Below are 13,841 nucleotides of genomic sequence, written 5' to 3'. Positions count from 1 at the left end.
CAAAACAACTTATTATAATAATAAAATTCTTACACGTTGTTGTTTACTTGTAAAAGTATATTTTGTAAATTTTTATGTAGTACAATTTTTTTCAGAATGAATGTAATAAATGTATTTTACAAGAATACTATTTTTTGTAACACCATTTAGAAATGGTAATCGATACTGAATATGTGACGATTGCGATATATCGAATCGTTCGATTAAACTTGTTGCAGATTCTGAGTATTCCGACTTGCAAATGTATACAAAACTGTGCAATTATGATAAACGTCAAAACGACGAATTCTTTTTAACGAACAACTAATTAATGCAAATTATTTTTTAACGAGCGCGTTTTGTAATTTAATTCCTTGAAATGGAAAGGAATTTAGAAAAAACATTAGATGACGTGTAAGTTTTATACAAGAATTTTCTCATATATCTTCATCATATATTTCATATATGACAAAGCAGTTATCTAAATTGATGTTTATTTTAGTGCTACTGATACAAATATTTTTCAAAATGTAATATTCTCATTAACACTTAATATTCATATATCATTATTTCATATTCTTATTACTGTACAACTAAATATAACCCTTACACTTAATAACTTAAATTGCGATACAATATGACAAATTCTGTTAATTTTGATGTCTATTGATATAACAATACATTTAAAAAATTGATTATAAAATGCATTTAAAATGTAAAAATTAACAAATTATTGAATAAATTTAATATTTTTTAATAGTAATAATACTGAAGGTATTATTGGCTGCATCTTGGCTGATCATGCCGGCTTATGTTTAGGAGGTATTTCTAGCTAATTTTATTTACATTGTGCATTAAACATTACCTGGAAGAATAAGAATAAAACAAATATTTTCAGCCAAAGGAAATGCATCTACTGATAGTGCAGGAATAATTGCAGCTATTGCAGATCAAGTTGCGAAGCTAGAACCTAAATCACCAGCTCCAGTTATTTCTCTTCAAAATGATAGCAAGTAATGTTTTTTTTATTGATTTTGTTTTGTTTTGTACTGTTAAAATTAAGATACAAAATTGTTAATCAACAAATTTATTAAACAACTTTGAAACTCAACATGTCTTTAACTAATCTTTAAAGTTGCACTAAATTAATATTAAAAACATTATAAATTATTTTATAGGAAATGCCTTATACAACGCCAAGGTGCAGTAGTAGGTGCCATTTATAAGGATATTTCTATGTAAAATAGTTTTGTTATATAAATTAATAATATTGTTTGTATGTAAACTAAGCTCTATTATGTTTGTTATTTTGTTAATTATATATAAACTTTAAATATATAAGTGATTTTTTAACACATCCTCATGAGATAGTAGAACTTGTACTTGATTCTGATTGTAACAGTATAGAAAATACATGATTATTAAATTTTACAAGACTTATAAGAGTTCGTTATAGCACCTTTGTAGATAGTTTGTAGGTAAATATCAATAAATCACCATTAAAACATATCTAAGGTCAGTCACTTTTCTTATGTCTGTTACTTCTTTCATACCATTTGTTTGTACCAAGCCTAATTAAATCATGGTGTTCATATATCCAAGAGACAAGTACTATCATAAACATTATCACTCCAATAGTTAAGTGCAATAATTTTTCATCTGGAAAAAAGTAAGCCTGAAACATAAAAATTTCGAGTTGTAATACATTTTCTATTAATATATGGAATAATGAAAAGTATTACTCCATTACATGAGAGACATTAGTGATCAATGCTGCTATTAGAAGAGAAGCAGAAAACATAGGCTTTGGCACTAATCCACGTAATGGATGGTACATTGTATCTTTGTATCTTTTATTGATAAATATAGTAGAATGCACAATTCTTAAACTCATGTTTACACAGTTTCCAAGAATGAAACCAACTGGTCCAAACCAAATGGCAAATAAATAGGATGCACACAGAAATGCGATCGATTCGTAAATCATAATCAAATTGCTCTTATTTATAGTCGCACTATCGGCCGTTGCATTGCTGTAACATTCTGTTACTCCATTTATTCCCAAAAGGAGAATAGCTAGACAATGTGCTCGCATTAAGAGTACTGGCAGATGCGAAATTAATTTAGTACCACCATATAACCATAAAAGTGTGCTTGAATATGACTGTCCAAACACTAAAACAACTAACCCAATCGACACAACAGCTGAACATAAATGTGTAAGCACATTTACGCTTTCTTGTATTTTTACCTTTAAAGGAAACTTATTTTTAATAACTTGTAGTATATGAATACATGAAATATGTTTCATATAATACCTACAGGATTTTGGTCATTAACTGGTTTGTCTCGTTTTACCATTTGAGTAAAATAGAAATATCCACTTTCTTCTATTGGACGGAAAATAAACCTTGCTGCTAAAGAACCTAAATTATTTATAATTTCGTATGTTCCCTTTAAACATATGAAAATAAAATCAAATAGAAAAGAATTATATATATATAAATATATATATAAATACTTATTATAATTGATTAAATACCTGTTCAGTAAATGTTAATACTGGCATTACTGTCATAATTAGCCTTTCTCCTTCTGTTAAAACTTGCTTTAGAATTCCTTGTCTAAAGAAACTCCATGTAAGAATAGTCAACTTTTTATCTAGATATGATTCCTAAAAATGACAGTCTGTATACATAATACACAAAAGATCCATCTTAATACATACTTTGTTTGTCAATTGCCCAGGCAAAAAGTCCTTCACTGTTTTGAAAGGAAATTCTCTCACAACATACTCGTCAGTACTGTCTTTTAATGACATGCGCCTCTTTAGCTTACACTTGTTAAGCTTTTTAATATAATAATGAAAGTATAAATAGTGACTAGCAGTATAAAATATTGCTGCAACTAGTTGAGCTACACCAAATGCTAACAATGCATTCTCTGGATTTTGGAGTATCAATGGAACAAATGTTATAGTACGAATAGCAATCATGATAGAATCAAGTATAATCTAAAAAAATTCAATAACTAATTATAAGTACAATTTCCCATACTATCTTTAATTCAAAATCTTACTTTCAACCTAACAAATAAAAATGCACTAGCAACCAGTTGAACGATTAAAGATGATAATTCAATAATACAAGACAAAGCAACTGCCCAAACTGCAAATGTATAATATGATGGTAATGTCTCAGATGTTGTTAAAACAGAAAGCCAAATATATCCAAACAATAGGGACATTAAGAAACATATAGGAACCCTGAAAAAATATTTACCACCTAAGTATTTATGTAGGTTATTTATATTATAACTAATCACTTTTAGAAACGAACGTCATCCATAATAAATTTACAACTTGAGCCCAATTATGTTCTGCTGTGTTGGTTAAACATGCTTTCATAAATGGTTCTCGAGACAGAAACAAAATCATTGATTCCAATAATAGTAGTCTCACATTTATGACTCCTAGAACAGCTTGACCCACATACCGAACAACGAAGGCATTTAAAATAAAAGTGACTCCTCTGCATAATATCTAAAAAGAAGTTGATTATAATTATTCTTCTCATATGTATCTTAGCTTATTGACATATTAGAAGCTATCAGATACTAATAAAAACAATATAACTTTTTTAAATATAAGCAGATAAAGATATTGTAATCACGAATAATAGCAGCAGAATTTGTATTTATATATGTGATATAGTTTTTCTCATAGATAGAGAATGATGTTTTTGCTATGAAATACTTAAGTTTTAAAAGTGTTGTGTTATTGTATATACCTGAAATACAATATTGAACGAAGCTGTCTCCACGCTGCTTTTCAAAATATTTTGTGACATTTTTATGGACGATCAAATGAAAATATAAATGTTTCGAGATTCCCGCCCAAAGGGGTGATCAATGAAATTCAAGGTTATGTGAACACTTTAACGGTATCTAAAACATCAAGTCGATCATTTTTCAGTAATTTCATTCGCGCTCCTAACTAATCGGAACATAGCAAATACAAAAGCCAAGAATTTCTTCATACTGCATGAAACGGATTTCATGACGTAATTGCGTTAATTTTCTATATATATGCATTGTGTCTAGTAATTTTGTGTCATGTATCTTCATCTATTCTTCCTAGTGAAAAACTGTTTTCAAAACAAAAGCTTTTTCCTAACCTTGGTGACACAGAATTTTGACATACATAAGATAAGGTTAGGTTTCACCTAGCAGACTATCACAGTAGAATCAGAGATTGTAGCGAAAGTAAACAATGATTAACTTGTGAAGTGATGTCATTACGCAATAATGTCCATGTGGTCTTTTCATTTCATACCGCTAATTCACGGATACAAAATGTTAAATTTCTAAAATAGGTATCTCTGATCGCTTTCGTTCATTTAACAAATATTCTACGATGGTTAAACTATTACATACACGATGACTTTTTAATTATTAATTAAACGAAACGAAACATAATAATATTAAATATTTAATTATTTTTTTAAATTTTACTATCTCTATTCGATAATGTTAATACAGTAAAGAAAATAAAAAATTATACTAATAGAAAATGTTACAAGAAAGTAATTCAGCAGCCACCACAGGTGCGAAAAACGTTTTCATTACTTCGTTAATCGTAAGTAAATTATTGTGTAATGAGTATATGATCAAATAACATGCATGCCTCTATTATCATTAATACACATGGCAATTCTTTACATTATTATAAAAAATTATAAAACTTTTACTTGATAATCATTTTATATAAATTTGTATTAACGTTAATATCCTTTCAATCTTTTTAAAAATATTTTTATAATTTATTTACTTAAAAATAACAAAACAGAAATTATATTTTCTTAAAAATTAGCGTATATAATATTATTTTGTAACATTTATTTATGAATTTACGGTTAACAATTCATGGATATTTTTGGAACTAAAAGTTATATTTTTATGATATACGTATTTTTAATATATATATTGTATATCTACTATATATAAGCTAAGAGCACTCAGATTTTTAAGTTAACATCTACACATGCAATTGTAAGAAAAATAATATTTAATCGACGATAGTCAGGTGCTCTCGCAGGAACCATGTGCGATTTTATATCATTTCCTTTGGATACGCTTAAAACGCGATTACAAAGTCAACATGGTTTCTTAAAATCTGGTGGTTTTAGACAATTGTATAAGGGTTTAGGCCCCGTAATGATAGGATCCGCACCATCAGGTAAACTTAAGATAACAATTTATCCTTTAGTGCATTTTAAAAATAAAAGTAATATTGATAAAAATATTCTTTGCAGCTTCGTTATTTTTTATAACTTATGAAACTTTAAAAATAATGTTTCAACCTCAAATACCTGAACAATATCACGTGTTTATACATATGACTGCCGCGTCAGTCGGAGAAATGGTAATTTGTATCTTATTAATGTTATATGTAAATAATAACAATAATAATCGATATATACAATTTAAAGGTGTGTGGGTACTCGGTATCTTAGGTTTGAATCAGGTCAGGCTCACAAAAATTCGAATACCTGCACACCCCTAATATAATCAATATATAAAGTATAAACGATCCTTTTACCTCTAAACATACAATTACAAACAGCTTTGTAATGCTGAGATATTACTAATAGGTTGCATGTCTTATTCGAGTCCCAGTAGAAGTAGTGAAACAAAGGAGACAAGCATTTTTAAGCGATGCCCACAAATTACCTTTGAGAGCTTTATATCGTGGTTACGGAAGTACTGTAATTAGAGATTTACCATTCGGTTTAATTCAGATGCCACTCTGGGAATATTTTAAACTTTATTGGAAAAAACACGTGAAACGTGAGTGCACGCCTATGGAGGGTGCTATCTGCGGATCGGCGTCAGGTAGAAAAATAAAAAAAGTTAATTAAATCACGGGCATGCATTAACATTGTATATTTTATTATTACGAACATTGATTTTTACAGTTGCTATATCTGCGGCCCTAACGACACCTTTAGACGTTGCAAAAACTAGAATAATGTTGTCGAATGTGACGGTAGGGAAAGATGAAATAAAAATATCCGCGATGTTAAGCAAGGTTTACCACGATCATGGTTTTAAAGGGTACAAAACAAGCTTGTCTCTTAAATATTCAATTCTATTTGTTATCCTACAAACACAATAATCGATAAATATTTTCAGACTTTTTGCAGGCTTTGTACCAAGAGTGTGTGGTTTTACTATTAGCGGATTCGTATTTTTTGGTGTTTATGAAAAAGTTAAAGAAATTTGTATTGCGGTTTTGCCACCATAATGTTGTGAAAGATACATTTATAAATATAAATCATGGTTAATATTTTGTCAAATGATACTATCATAGAGTCAAAATAGAAAAGGAATTGAGATAAAATTCGTTAATTTCGTATGTATTTGGTAGTAATTTTATCATAAATATTGCATGTTAATCTTTCATCAGCAATATAATATATTAATGAATAAGAAAACTTTTTTAAACTTTTTTTATAATCACATTGCATTTGTTATAACGTATTTTGTTGTAACATATTTGTTTTTCTATTTCTACTACCTTTACCTACTTTTATTACTTTTCAGATTTCAAAGAGAGTGAGTATTTATGTTACATTGAATTTTACTTATGACATAGAAAAGTACAAAATGAAAATATAATTGCATTTATATTTTAATTATTAATAGGAAGATATACTGTAGTCTTTTATCACAAATTTTGCATTTAAACTGTAATAATTGAAAATGAGAAAGTACATTTTTATTCCACAATATATCTAAATGAATGTGAGCATGCACGTATCAGGAAAGAAATAAAGAACACAAAGAAATGTAAAATATAAAGTATATTTAAAAATAATCAACAAACATGAAAATTTTCCTTACATTTACATATAATAATGTGTTGAGTTATGACATACTGCACATTAATTTATATTCGTGATATTCACTTGTACAAAATAATATAAAATATGATAAATAAGGAAATTATGGTAATTTTTAATACTGACTTTGTTATATTCATTAACAACAATATGTTACTTTGGGTTCGTTACTTATATCAATTACCTCTTCAATTTTTTGTACATTATTGGGATCAGACATAAAATCTTGTGCAATTTCATTAAACAATTCAGCTACAAAATTATCTTAATAAATATCACACATTATAACAATAATGAGAGTGTATAATATATATCCTTACCAACATTTTCTCCAGTTTTACTAGATGTTATAAACAATTTAGCTCGAATGCCAGCAGTATATGTTTTTACAACATCTATATTAGGAGATGGAATTGCACCATGCTCTAAAATATCATTTTTTGTTGCACAAATGTATATTTTACATCCTTCTTCAATTTCCCTAAGCTCCCTTATCCAGAATTTTGCTCTTTGAAATGTATTTGATTTTGTGATATCATAACAGATAACAGCAGCTTTTGCACCACGGTAATATATCCTACTCATAGCATCATATCTAAAAATATATAATTTATGACAATCAACATTCTTGAATTTTTCATTTTTGAAGATTACTTACTTCTCACTGCCTGCTGTATCCCATATCCCCATGATAAGCCTTTTCCCATTGACTTGCATTTGCTTAGCTGCAAACGCAGCGCCTATAGTCTAAGGAAATTGGAACTGGGTTAATTTGTTTTGTGACGCATCTCTTAGATGATTCTCAGTGTAAATCTTAATAACTTTATTTTACAATATTCCTTCCACTTCGCGGACTAAGAGGAACAAGACAGCCTAAATCAGTATAGTCCCTAAGTCATTCCAATATAAATTGTACAATTGACAAACAAGAATAATAGTTCTTTATAATCTGATATCTTTAGAGAAATTGGATATACAGACTAAATTTTTTTTATTTATTGTACATATTACGTTAAATGATTAAAGAAAAGATAAAGAAAATTTCGAACATTTATTTAATTTATTACATTATATAAAGTAATGTACAATATACCACATTGTATGTGATTGTACTTACGTTTTGGTAAGATAGACCTTCATTAAACCTTTCATTTACGAAACGTTCGACGAGACTCGTTTTTCCTACAGCTGAATTACCCAATAAAACCACTTTCAAATCGACACGATTCATTCCTAAATAATGAAACTTTCTCAGTGTAATAATGCTACGAAATAAGTACTAGTCCTTTTTGTACCATTTAGGTTAGAGTAATTGTTTATTTTTTGTATAAAAGAGTAACTGCTGTGTAATATTTGTAGAAGATAAATCTGAAGGTGACTATACTGCCCCTTGATACGAAAGACGTCATCAAGAATTCAGTACAATGTCTATTCCAAGAAAAACTGGTAAACTTTCATATCAATACGTAACTAAATAAATACTCTATTAAGCATTTATTACTTATTACTTGTCACAGATGGCGCTTTTATATTTTTACTATCTCATTGAATATCACATCTGATCATACCTACTTTAAATTCAATTTGTATTTTATATATATTTATGTTAATATTAGGTAAGATCTCAAGGAGAAATAATTACATTTAATATATTTTAATAATTTTATATTTGTAATTTTATAATAATTATTTTCAATAAATATTTGTTTGAATAAATTACAACACATAAAAACTTGTAATATTAGTAAAAACTTATGTTATTTTTCTATTTTTCTTCTGTTGTAAACATTTTTATTTAAATGTATCTTCCAATAATGAAATAATTCTTCAACAATGACAAAACTAAAAATTAACATCTTCTGTTTGTATATAATGATATAAATTTTATAATGAATTTCTTTAATTTTACTTAGCTTTCCCTTGTGCAGCAACTGCAGCCATTGCAGCTTTTACAGTTTCTTCATCACCTAAGAATTTCATAGATACAACAGGCTTGAAGTTTTCATCTAATTCATAGACAAATGGAATACCAGTTGGTAAATTTAATCCCATGATTTGATCATTGCTCATTTCTAAAAAAAGAAACACACGATTATTAATATAATAAATAAACAGAATTGATTATGCTTTGAGAAAATAATAACTAACGATCTAAGTGTTTAACTATGCCACGTAAACTATTTCCATGAGCAGCAATGATAATCTTTTTCCCTTCCTTCAATTGTGGAATAATAGTATCATTCCAATATGGCAATGTCCTCTCAATCGTCAATTTTAAAGATTCAAATTTAGGGAATTCTTCCGGTTTTGGTCCATCTGCATATCTTGGGTCTTTTACTATTGTTTCATAATACTTGTGGTCTGATTCCATGGGTGGAGGAGGTACATCGAAAGATCTTCTCCAAATTTGAACTTGTTCTTCACCATACTTAGCAGCAGTTTCTGCTTTATTCATACCAGTCAGTCCTCCATAATGACGTTCATTTAAACGCCATGTCTTTTGAACAGGAATGTTTTCTTGACCACTTTCTTTAAGAATTGATTTCAAAGTTTCTTGAGCTCTTGTCAACAATGACGTATGAGCAATATCAAACTTAAGGCCTGCCTGTTTGATTGCTTTCCCAGCTGAAAGTGCTTCAGTTTTACCTATAATAAACATATATATGTCAAACAATAACATAATTTTGAAAATAATGAATTTCATATCATTACATAAACTATAGATTATTTTGTTTTTTTTGACCATGTGACATATTTATAAGATAATTGAAATCATGGATAGCTATAATTTAGTGATAATATCACTATCATGACTTAGGTGCAAATTTTTATGCAAATTTATATTGTTAAGGACATAATTAAAGAGATAAAAGTTGAATAAAATTGGAGTTTTACTTATTAAAAATTATTAAAAATTATAACAAGTATTCTATTGTAGGTATATCCTATGCTTCTCTATACGCATTCTATGCATTTTTGCATCTCCAGATTTTGTATAATTACATAAAACTCCGCTACCTAATCATGGCACTTCATTAATTTATCTTTTTCTCTATAGATAAACATCTTTAAAATAAAGAAACTTAACCAATGAAACATGGTTAACATCACATTCGAAATATTTGACCTTTTGCCCTTGGAGTTTATTCTCAGAATTTCCTTTTAAAAAATGACTTACCCTTGTCGGATAAATCGGCGTCATACCATCCGCAAAATAAATTCAATTTATTCCATTCGCTCTCTCCATGACGTACCATAACAATTGTATATTTCGACATTTTTTTATTATAGGAGCTAACTGCACGCAAAGACGAAAGACGATTCGTAAACGACGATTTACTCTGTTCAATATCTCTGCACAACTGCTTTAATCGAAAGCCCCCGCCCCCACCACCTGTCACATCTAATCGTGTAACCACTTTATTCAAAATTTTACATGGATGCATTCTAACATTTATTGTTTACGCTTTCACCTACTTTCTTTATATCGGCTAAAAAATTTTTTCTATTCAAGGATATAACTAAACTAGCGGCATATATTTACAACCGTTGGTATTTTGACTTTGTTCCTTATTCATTTATTCACGTAATAACACATTTCGCGCCATTGCAAGTAGTTCTCATTGTACGTTATATTAGCTGCAACACGTATGAAAACTCGATCAGTTTGAGTGTTAGTTAATAAATATACGAAGTAAATAATTATTTCTGATTGAAAGTTTTTATACATTAATAATTAATTGCAAGATTTTTAAAAGGAGAATCTTTTGCTCGAATGAAGTGAAACATAAATATAACCTTCATGAAAATAAAGTGTACTAATACGAATTTGAAATCTAATTTAAAATGACATTACAAAAATAACGAACACTAGTTCTTATCGTTGGACTGATAATACATGTTAATCTATTTAAAGAATTTTCATTCTGTTTAAAGGATTGCATATAATGGAACTTTCAGATCAGCAAGTTGATGATTCTTCCTTGTCATTAGATACGAATTATTTACAAATCTCGTGCAACTGGAAAATCAGCAACAATAAACAGCTTCGTGATGCTTTCACATTAGAAGCTTCGTCTCTAGAATTTATGAAGTAATTCAGATATTTACATATTAAAAATATATTAATTTTTTTCATATAATAACTATATATATATGCACTTATTCTTCTACATACAATGTATACTTATGTATTACTTATAAATACACTAAATTTGTGTATTTAAAATAATATAAAACCTGAAAAATATAAAGTATTATAAACATCCTAATTTACTATCAGATCTCGCATATTTCTTTGTTATTTTAATTTATATTCACATTTTTATAAATATGAATTTTTTTACAGAACTAACTTCGAAGATATAGTTTCTTTAAGTACATGTATATCTTTACAACCAATTGAATCCAACAATGAACCATGTATGCTAGATGTAAGATTAACTAATGGGCAGAGAATTTCCCAGATTGCTGTAGTTTCTGAAGCTTATGTATTAGAATTTTTCAAACAATTTGGGGAATATGAAACAACGAAATTTGCAGAATTTGTAGATGAATTTGAAGACAATTCAGTCTACTTTGCAGAGACAGCAATTTTTCCACATGCTACAGAAGCTAGTATTAAGGTATAGAGAATACATACAGTGGATTTAATTTACAAAAATGTATATTTAATTCAAAATTTCTATTTTAGTTTACAAAAACAAAAAGTAAAAATTCAGTTATGTGGATATATGGTATAAAGCTCTATGTAACAGAGTCAATTAATGAACCTAAGAGTTTTTCCACAGAAATATTTAATCCTGAAATAATAAGAAATTTCTTAACTAAACTTAGTTTTAACAATGAAGGGAACAATATTACAAATGATGTTCAGTCATGTTACATGAATATTTTGAATTTATCAAAAAATAAAGGTGTTCAGAAAAACGATGAAGAAGAAGTGGCACAATCTGCGATAGATAGTACTGCGTCAAATAATATAGATATCATAACATATATTGATAAGAAATTTGAAGATATGGAAGGAAGATTAATGAAAAAAATTGATGAAATGGAACAAAAAACAAATGAAAAACTTGATACTATTTTAAGACAATTAGAAACTCGATGCAGTGTCAAATGACCTTCAATTCATATAATTTAAAAGCATATTTGTAAATAATGACAATATATATTTAATTCTGTATGGAATATGTATGTAAAATATACACATATAAAAAATTTTGAAGATAATACTTTTTCTTAAAAAGGGTTTTATTCTTAAGTGCTTCTTGAATATCTATTTACACATTTTTGAATCTTTACATATAGTGATGTCAAGTCTTGTATATTTTGACTATCAGTTACATATACTTTTCATTTCTCATTTTTGTATTGCAATTGAACCTTTTAAATACATGTAAATATTCATATGTAAGAACGTACCAAGAATCATATTACAATTCATCTAATTCTGTTCTTTCTATAAAATTTTATACAGATATAAAAATCACGGAACTATGATGCACAGAAAGATATATTTGCATAATAAAGTAAAATGTTGGTAACATAAGGTTATTTTAATCAGAATTATTGCTATCTTGTGGAGGATCCCACTGATGAAGTTGTTTCCTCCACAACCTTACCATGCTATCCCATCCTCTTCTACTATATTTAATATATTTTGGCGGTGTTCTTGGATGTTCTCTTGTACGTTTTTCTCTAAAATATGTATAACCAATGTAATAGTTTTCAATATAAATATTTCTGACCTTATCTTAATAAACAATATTCTTACTTAGGCACTGCTTGTATGTATCTATCATATCCAATAGTATTTTTTCCATAATCTATTTCTTTTTGTCTACGAGCTAATACTCTAGGATCTGTTTCATATTCTACCCGTCTCTTATTACTATCTGAAGAATTAGTAGTAGAACTTGAATCACTATTGTGTCTAGTACGAGGAACTTTTGCATCCTCATCATTTATTTGATTTTCCCTAGTTCGTTTGCGAAAACCATCATCATGCTGCTTATTCCCTACATTATCTTCATAACTTATACTGACTGCATTGTTTCTTTGATTTTCTCTGAATTGAGACATGTTATCAATTTCCACATTTGAACTAATATCTTCTTCCTTTTTCTGTTCACTATTAATATCTGTCTTAGCTGCACTAGAATTAGTTTCTAAAAAATTCTCCCCCTTTGCACCCTTATTAGAGTCTACTATTTTGGTCAATTCATGTGAACTCATGCAAATGGCTTCATTAAGAAGAGCATCATCTTCTTCTGTTAATTGCGTCCGCGAAGAATGCATGTCTGATTCCATTTTATTTCGATCGTAGAAAAGCTTTGTAACACAATCTACGAGATAAAACTAACGTTAAGCCAAATAAACAGTTTAACCTTAAACCGACAAGAAAAACCAATAAATAAATAGTATCTCACCTAACAAGAATAACCTAAATGAATGAAACAACTTTTTTATTAGAACATAGAAGGAAATTGTTAATTGTGCGTTTCCGTAATAAATAGAAGAATTCGTGAAATATAATTATTATTTTGTGATCACTAAACATCGAAGTTTCGAACACGCGATGAAATTGCACTTAATTTTAAACAAATTTATAAAATAAGTTCATTCTTACAATTGTTACGAATTCTACAATGCGCGCCTTTTCTGATAATTTAACATTTGCGCACCTCAAGCAACTTTTCAAGTTCAACTTAGGTTAAAAGATTTGAAACTTTTTTCGTTGTTGATCTTTATAGAACATATATGTTACGAGTACGAGAGCAACGATCGTCCAAAATTTCATTTCTTAATAATCGTTCCATGCATATCGCTCTAGGATTCTATCGCATTTTCTTTATTTCAAACTCACTACCCTTTTCGTAAAATTGAATATTACAAGATGTCGGCGATAATCTAGCGCTTTTTGTTTGACAAGTTCGCATTCCCGCATCGGTTTGT

At 28.3% G+C, this 13,841-nt stretch overlaps 7 protein-coding genes across 12 annotated transcripts; 3 read left to right on the top strand and 4 right to left on the bottom strand.

The window, feature by feature from the left end:
• The first annotated feature begins 189 nt into the window (after nucleotides 1-189).
• Nucleotides 190-1,415, top strand: LOC126923922 (uncharacterized). Its single transcript, XM_050737879.1, has 4 exons — nucleotides 190-393; nucleotides 740-801; nucleotides 878-992; nucleotides 1,158-1,415. Exons 1-4 carry the CDS (start codon nucleotides 359-361, stop codon nucleotides 1,219-1,221), a joined length of 276 nt encoding a protein of 91 aa, XP_050593836.1. The 5' UTR covers nucleotides 190-358; the 3' UTR covers nucleotides 1,222-1,415.
• Nucleotides 1,051-4,290, bottom strand: LOC126923889 (protein RFT1 homolog). 3 transcript variants are annotated; one of them, XM_050737808.1, is made up of 9 exons: nucleotides 4,155-4,290; nucleotides 3,768-3,924; nucleotides 3,318-3,520; nucleotides 3,058-3,244; nucleotides 2,708-2,992; nucleotides 2,522-2,653; nucleotides 2,302-2,433; nucleotides 1,730-2,230; nucleotides 1,051-1,654 (listed from the first exon to the last, which is right to left on the bottom strand). In XM_050737808.1, exons 2-9 carry the CDS (start codon nucleotides 3,825-3,827, stop codon nucleotides 1,496-1,498), a joined length of 1,659 nt encoding a protein of 552 aa, XP_050593765.1. In that variant the 5' UTR covers nucleotides 3,828-3,924; nucleotides 4,155-4,290; the 3' UTR covers nucleotides 1,051-1,495. The 3 variants fall into 3 exon arrangements, with proteins under 3 accessions (XP_050593765.1, XP_050593766.1, XP_050593767.1); XM_050737809.1 differs by having other exon boundaries at nucleotides 4,019-4,155; XM_050737810.1 differs by lacking the exons at nucleotides 3,768-3,924; nucleotides 4,155-4,290 and having other exon boundaries at nucleotides 3,338-3,485.
• A 177-nt stretch (nucleotides 4,291-4,467) lies between these two features.
• LOC126923907 (S-adenosylmethionine mitochondrial carrier protein-like) lies at nucleotides 4,468-7,175 on the top strand. Its single transcript, XM_050737851.1, has 7 exons — nucleotides 4,468-4,615; nucleotides 5,059-5,215; nucleotides 5,292-5,401; nucleotides 5,631-5,871; nucleotides 5,955-6,093; nucleotides 6,172-6,391; nucleotides 6,583-7,175. The coding sequence occupies exons 1-6, from the start codon at nucleotides 4,550-4,552 to the stop codon at nucleotides 6,281-6,283; spliced, it is 825 nt and encodes a 274-aa protein (XP_050593808.1). The 5' UTR covers nucleotides 4,468-4,549; the 3' UTR covers nucleotides 6,284-6,391; nucleotides 6,583-7,175.
• LOC126923914 (ras-related protein Rab-24-like) lies at nucleotides 6,825-8,401 on the bottom strand. 2 transcript variants are annotated; one of them, XM_050737871.1, is made up of 4 exons: nucleotides 7,999-8,401; nucleotides 7,540-7,628; nucleotides 7,206-7,476; nucleotides 6,825-7,133 (listed from the first exon to the last, which is right to left on the bottom strand). In XM_050737871.1, the coding sequence occupies exons 1-4, from the start codon at nucleotides 8,110-8,112 to the stop codon at nucleotides 7,062-7,064; spliced, it is 546 nt and encodes a 181-aa protein (XP_050593828.1). In that variant the 5' UTR covers nucleotides 8,113-8,401; the 3' UTR covers nucleotides 6,825-7,061. The 2 variants fall into 2 exon arrangements, with proteins under 2 accessions (XP_050593828.1, XP_050593827.1); XM_050737870.1 differs by having other exon boundaries at nucleotides 7,202-7,476; nucleotides 7,999-8,398.
• Nucleotides 8,402-8,524: 123 nt separating this feature from the next.
• Nucleotides 8,525-10,268, bottom strand: LOC126923903 (phosphoglycerate mutase 2). Its single transcript, XM_050737842.1, has 3 exons — nucleotides 10,060-10,268; nucleotides 9,030-9,527; nucleotides 8,525-8,953 (listed from the first exon to the last, which is right to left on the bottom strand). Exons 1-3 carry the CDS (start codon nucleotides 10,157-10,159, stop codon nucleotides 8,787-8,789), a joined length of 765 nt encoding a protein of 254 aa, XP_050593799.1. The 5' UTR covers nucleotides 10,160-10,268; the 3' UTR covers nucleotides 8,525-8,786.
• Nucleotides 10,269-10,449: 181 nt separating this feature from the next.
• Nucleotides 10,450-12,116, top strand: LOC126923905 (uncharacterized). 3 transcript variants are annotated; one of them, XM_050737847.1, is made up of 4 exons: nucleotides 10,450-10,554; nucleotides 10,818-10,974; nucleotides 11,230-11,506; nucleotides 11,575-12,116. In XM_050737847.1, the coding sequence occupies exons 2-4, from the start codon at nucleotides 10,829-10,831 to the stop codon at nucleotides 12,004-12,006; spliced, it is 855 nt and encodes a 284-aa protein (XP_050593804.1). In that variant the 5' UTR covers nucleotides 10,450-10,554; nucleotides 10,818-10,828; the 3' UTR covers nucleotides 12,007-12,116. The 3 variants fall into 3 exon arrangements, with proteins under 3 accessions (XP_050593804.1, XP_050593805.1, XP_050593802.1); XM_050737848.1 differs by having other exon boundaries at nucleotides 10,458-10,506; XM_050737845.1 differs by having other exon boundaries at nucleotides 10,463-10,575.
• Nucleotides 12,117-12,119: 3 nt separating this feature from the next.
• Nucleotides 12,120-13,686, bottom strand: LOC126923909 (histone RNA hairpin-binding protein). The gene is made up of 3 exons (XM_050737853.1): nucleotides 13,316-13,686; nucleotides 12,661-13,231; nucleotides 12,120-12,584 (listed from the first exon to the last, which is right to left on the bottom strand). The coding sequence occupies exons 2-3, from the start codon at nucleotides 13,194-13,196 to the stop codon at nucleotides 12,443-12,445; spliced, it is 678 nt and encodes a 225-aa protein (XP_050593810.1). The 5' UTR covers nucleotides 13,197-13,231; nucleotides 13,316-13,686; the 3' UTR covers nucleotides 12,120-12,442.
• Nucleotides 13,687-13,841: the final 155 nt, after the last annotated feature.

Source organism: Bombus affinis, chromosome 14 (genome assembly GCF_024516045.1).
Source record: "Bombus affinis isolate iyBomAffi1 chromosome 14, iyBomAffi1.2, whole genome shotgun sequence".
Taxonomy (NCBI): domain Eukaryota; kingdom Metazoa; phylum Arthropoda; class Insecta; order Hymenoptera; family Apidae; genus Bombus; species Bombus affinis.
The sequence above is the reverse complement of the archived record's forward strand: the minus strand, read 5'-3'. Positions and strand labels throughout refer to the sequence as shown.

What these genes read in the sequence shown, in the direction of transcription:
- LOC126923922 (XM_050737879.1), top strand. Translation starts at nt 359, where the DNA reads ATGGAAAGGAATTTAGAAAAAACATTAGATGACGT. An exon ending in GAAAAAACATTAGATGACGT is followed by an intron (nt 394 to 739) that starts GTAAGTTTTATA and finishes ATTTTTTAATAG; the next exon opens with TAATAATACTGAAGGTATTA. An exon ending in TCTCTTCAAAATGATAGCAA is followed by an intron (nt 993 to 1,157) that starts GTAATGTTTTTT and finishes ATTATTTTATAG; the next exon opens with GAAATGCCTTATACAACGCC.
- LOC126923889 (XM_050737808.1), bottom strand. Translation starts at nt 3,827, where the DNA reads ATGTCACAAAATATTTTGAAAAGCAGCGTGGAGACAGCTTCGTTCAAT. An exon ending in GTAAATTTATTATGGATGAC is followed by an intron (nt 3,245 to 3,317) that starts GTTCGTTTCTAA and finishes ATATTTTTTCAG; the next exon opens with GGTTCCTATATGTTTCTTAA. An exon ending in TATTAACATTTACTGAACAG is followed by an intron (nt 2,434 to 2,521) that starts GTATTTAATCAA and finishes ATATGTTTAAAG; the next exon opens with GGAACATACGAAATTATAAA.
- LOC126923907 (XM_050737851.1), top strand. Translation starts at nt 4,550, where the DNA reads ATGTTACAAGAAAGTAATTCAGCAGCCACCACAGGTGCGAAAAACGTT. An exon ending in TTTTCATTACTTCGTTAATC is followed by an intron (nt 4,616 to 5,058) that starts GTAAGTAAATTA and finishes AATCGACGATAG; the next exon opens with TCAGGTGCTCTCGCAGGAAC. An exon ending in CCGCGTCAGTCGGAGAAATG is followed by an intron (nt 5,402 to 5,630) that starts GTAATTTGTATC and finishes TATTACTAATAG; the next exon opens with GTTGCATGTCTTATTCGAGT.
- LOC126923914 (XM_050737870.1), bottom strand. Translation starts at nt 8,112, where the DNA reads ATGAATCGTGTCGATTTGAAAGTGGTTTTATTGGGTAATTCAGCTGTA. An exon ending in GATACAGCAGGCAGTGAGAA is followed by an intron (nt 7,477 to 7,539) that starts GTAAGTAATCTT and finishes ATATATTTTTAG; the next exon opens with ATATGATGCTATGAGTAGGA. An exon ending in TAAAACTGGAGAAAATGTTG is followed by an intron (nt 7,134 to 7,201) that starts GTAAGGATATAT and finishes ATAATTTTGTAG; the next exon opens with CTGAATTGTTTAATGAAATT.
- LOC126923903 (XM_050737842.1), bottom strand. Translation starts at nt 10,159, where the DNA reads ATGTCGAAATATACAATTGTTATGGTACGTCATGGAGAGAGCGAATGG. An exon ending in CGCCGATTTATCCGACAAGG is followed by an intron (nt 9,528 to 10,059) that starts GTAAGTCATTTT and finishes TGTTTATTATAG; the next exon opens with GTAAAACTGAAGCACTTTCA. An exon ending in CATAGTTAAACACTTAGATC is followed by an intron (nt 8,954 to 9,029) that starts GTTAGTTATTAT and finishes TTCTTTTTTTAG; the next exon opens with AAATGAGCAATGATCAAATC.
- LOC126923905 (XM_050737847.1), top strand. Translation starts at nt 10,829, where the DNA reads ATGGAACTTTCAGATCAGCAAGTTGATGATTCTTCCTTGTCATTAGAT. An exon ending in TCGTCTCTAGAATTTATGAA is followed by an intron (nt 10,975 to 11,229) that starts GTAATTCAGATA and finishes ATTTTTTTACAG; the next exon opens with AACTAACTTCGAAGATATAG. An exon ending in CTACAGAAGCTAGTATTAAG is followed by an intron (nt 11,507 to 11,574) that starts GTATAGAGAATA and finishes TTTCTATTTTAG; the next exon opens with TTTACAAAAACAAAAAGTAA.
- LOC126923909 (XM_050737853.1), bottom strand. Translation starts at nt 13,196, where the DNA reads ATGGAATCAGACATGCATTCTTCGCGGACGCAATTAACAGAAGAAGAT. An exon ending in TACATACAAGCAGTGCCTAA is followed by an intron (nt 12,585 to 12,660) that starts GTAAGAATATTG and finishes TACATATTTTAG; the next exon opens with AGAAAAACGTACAAGAGAAC.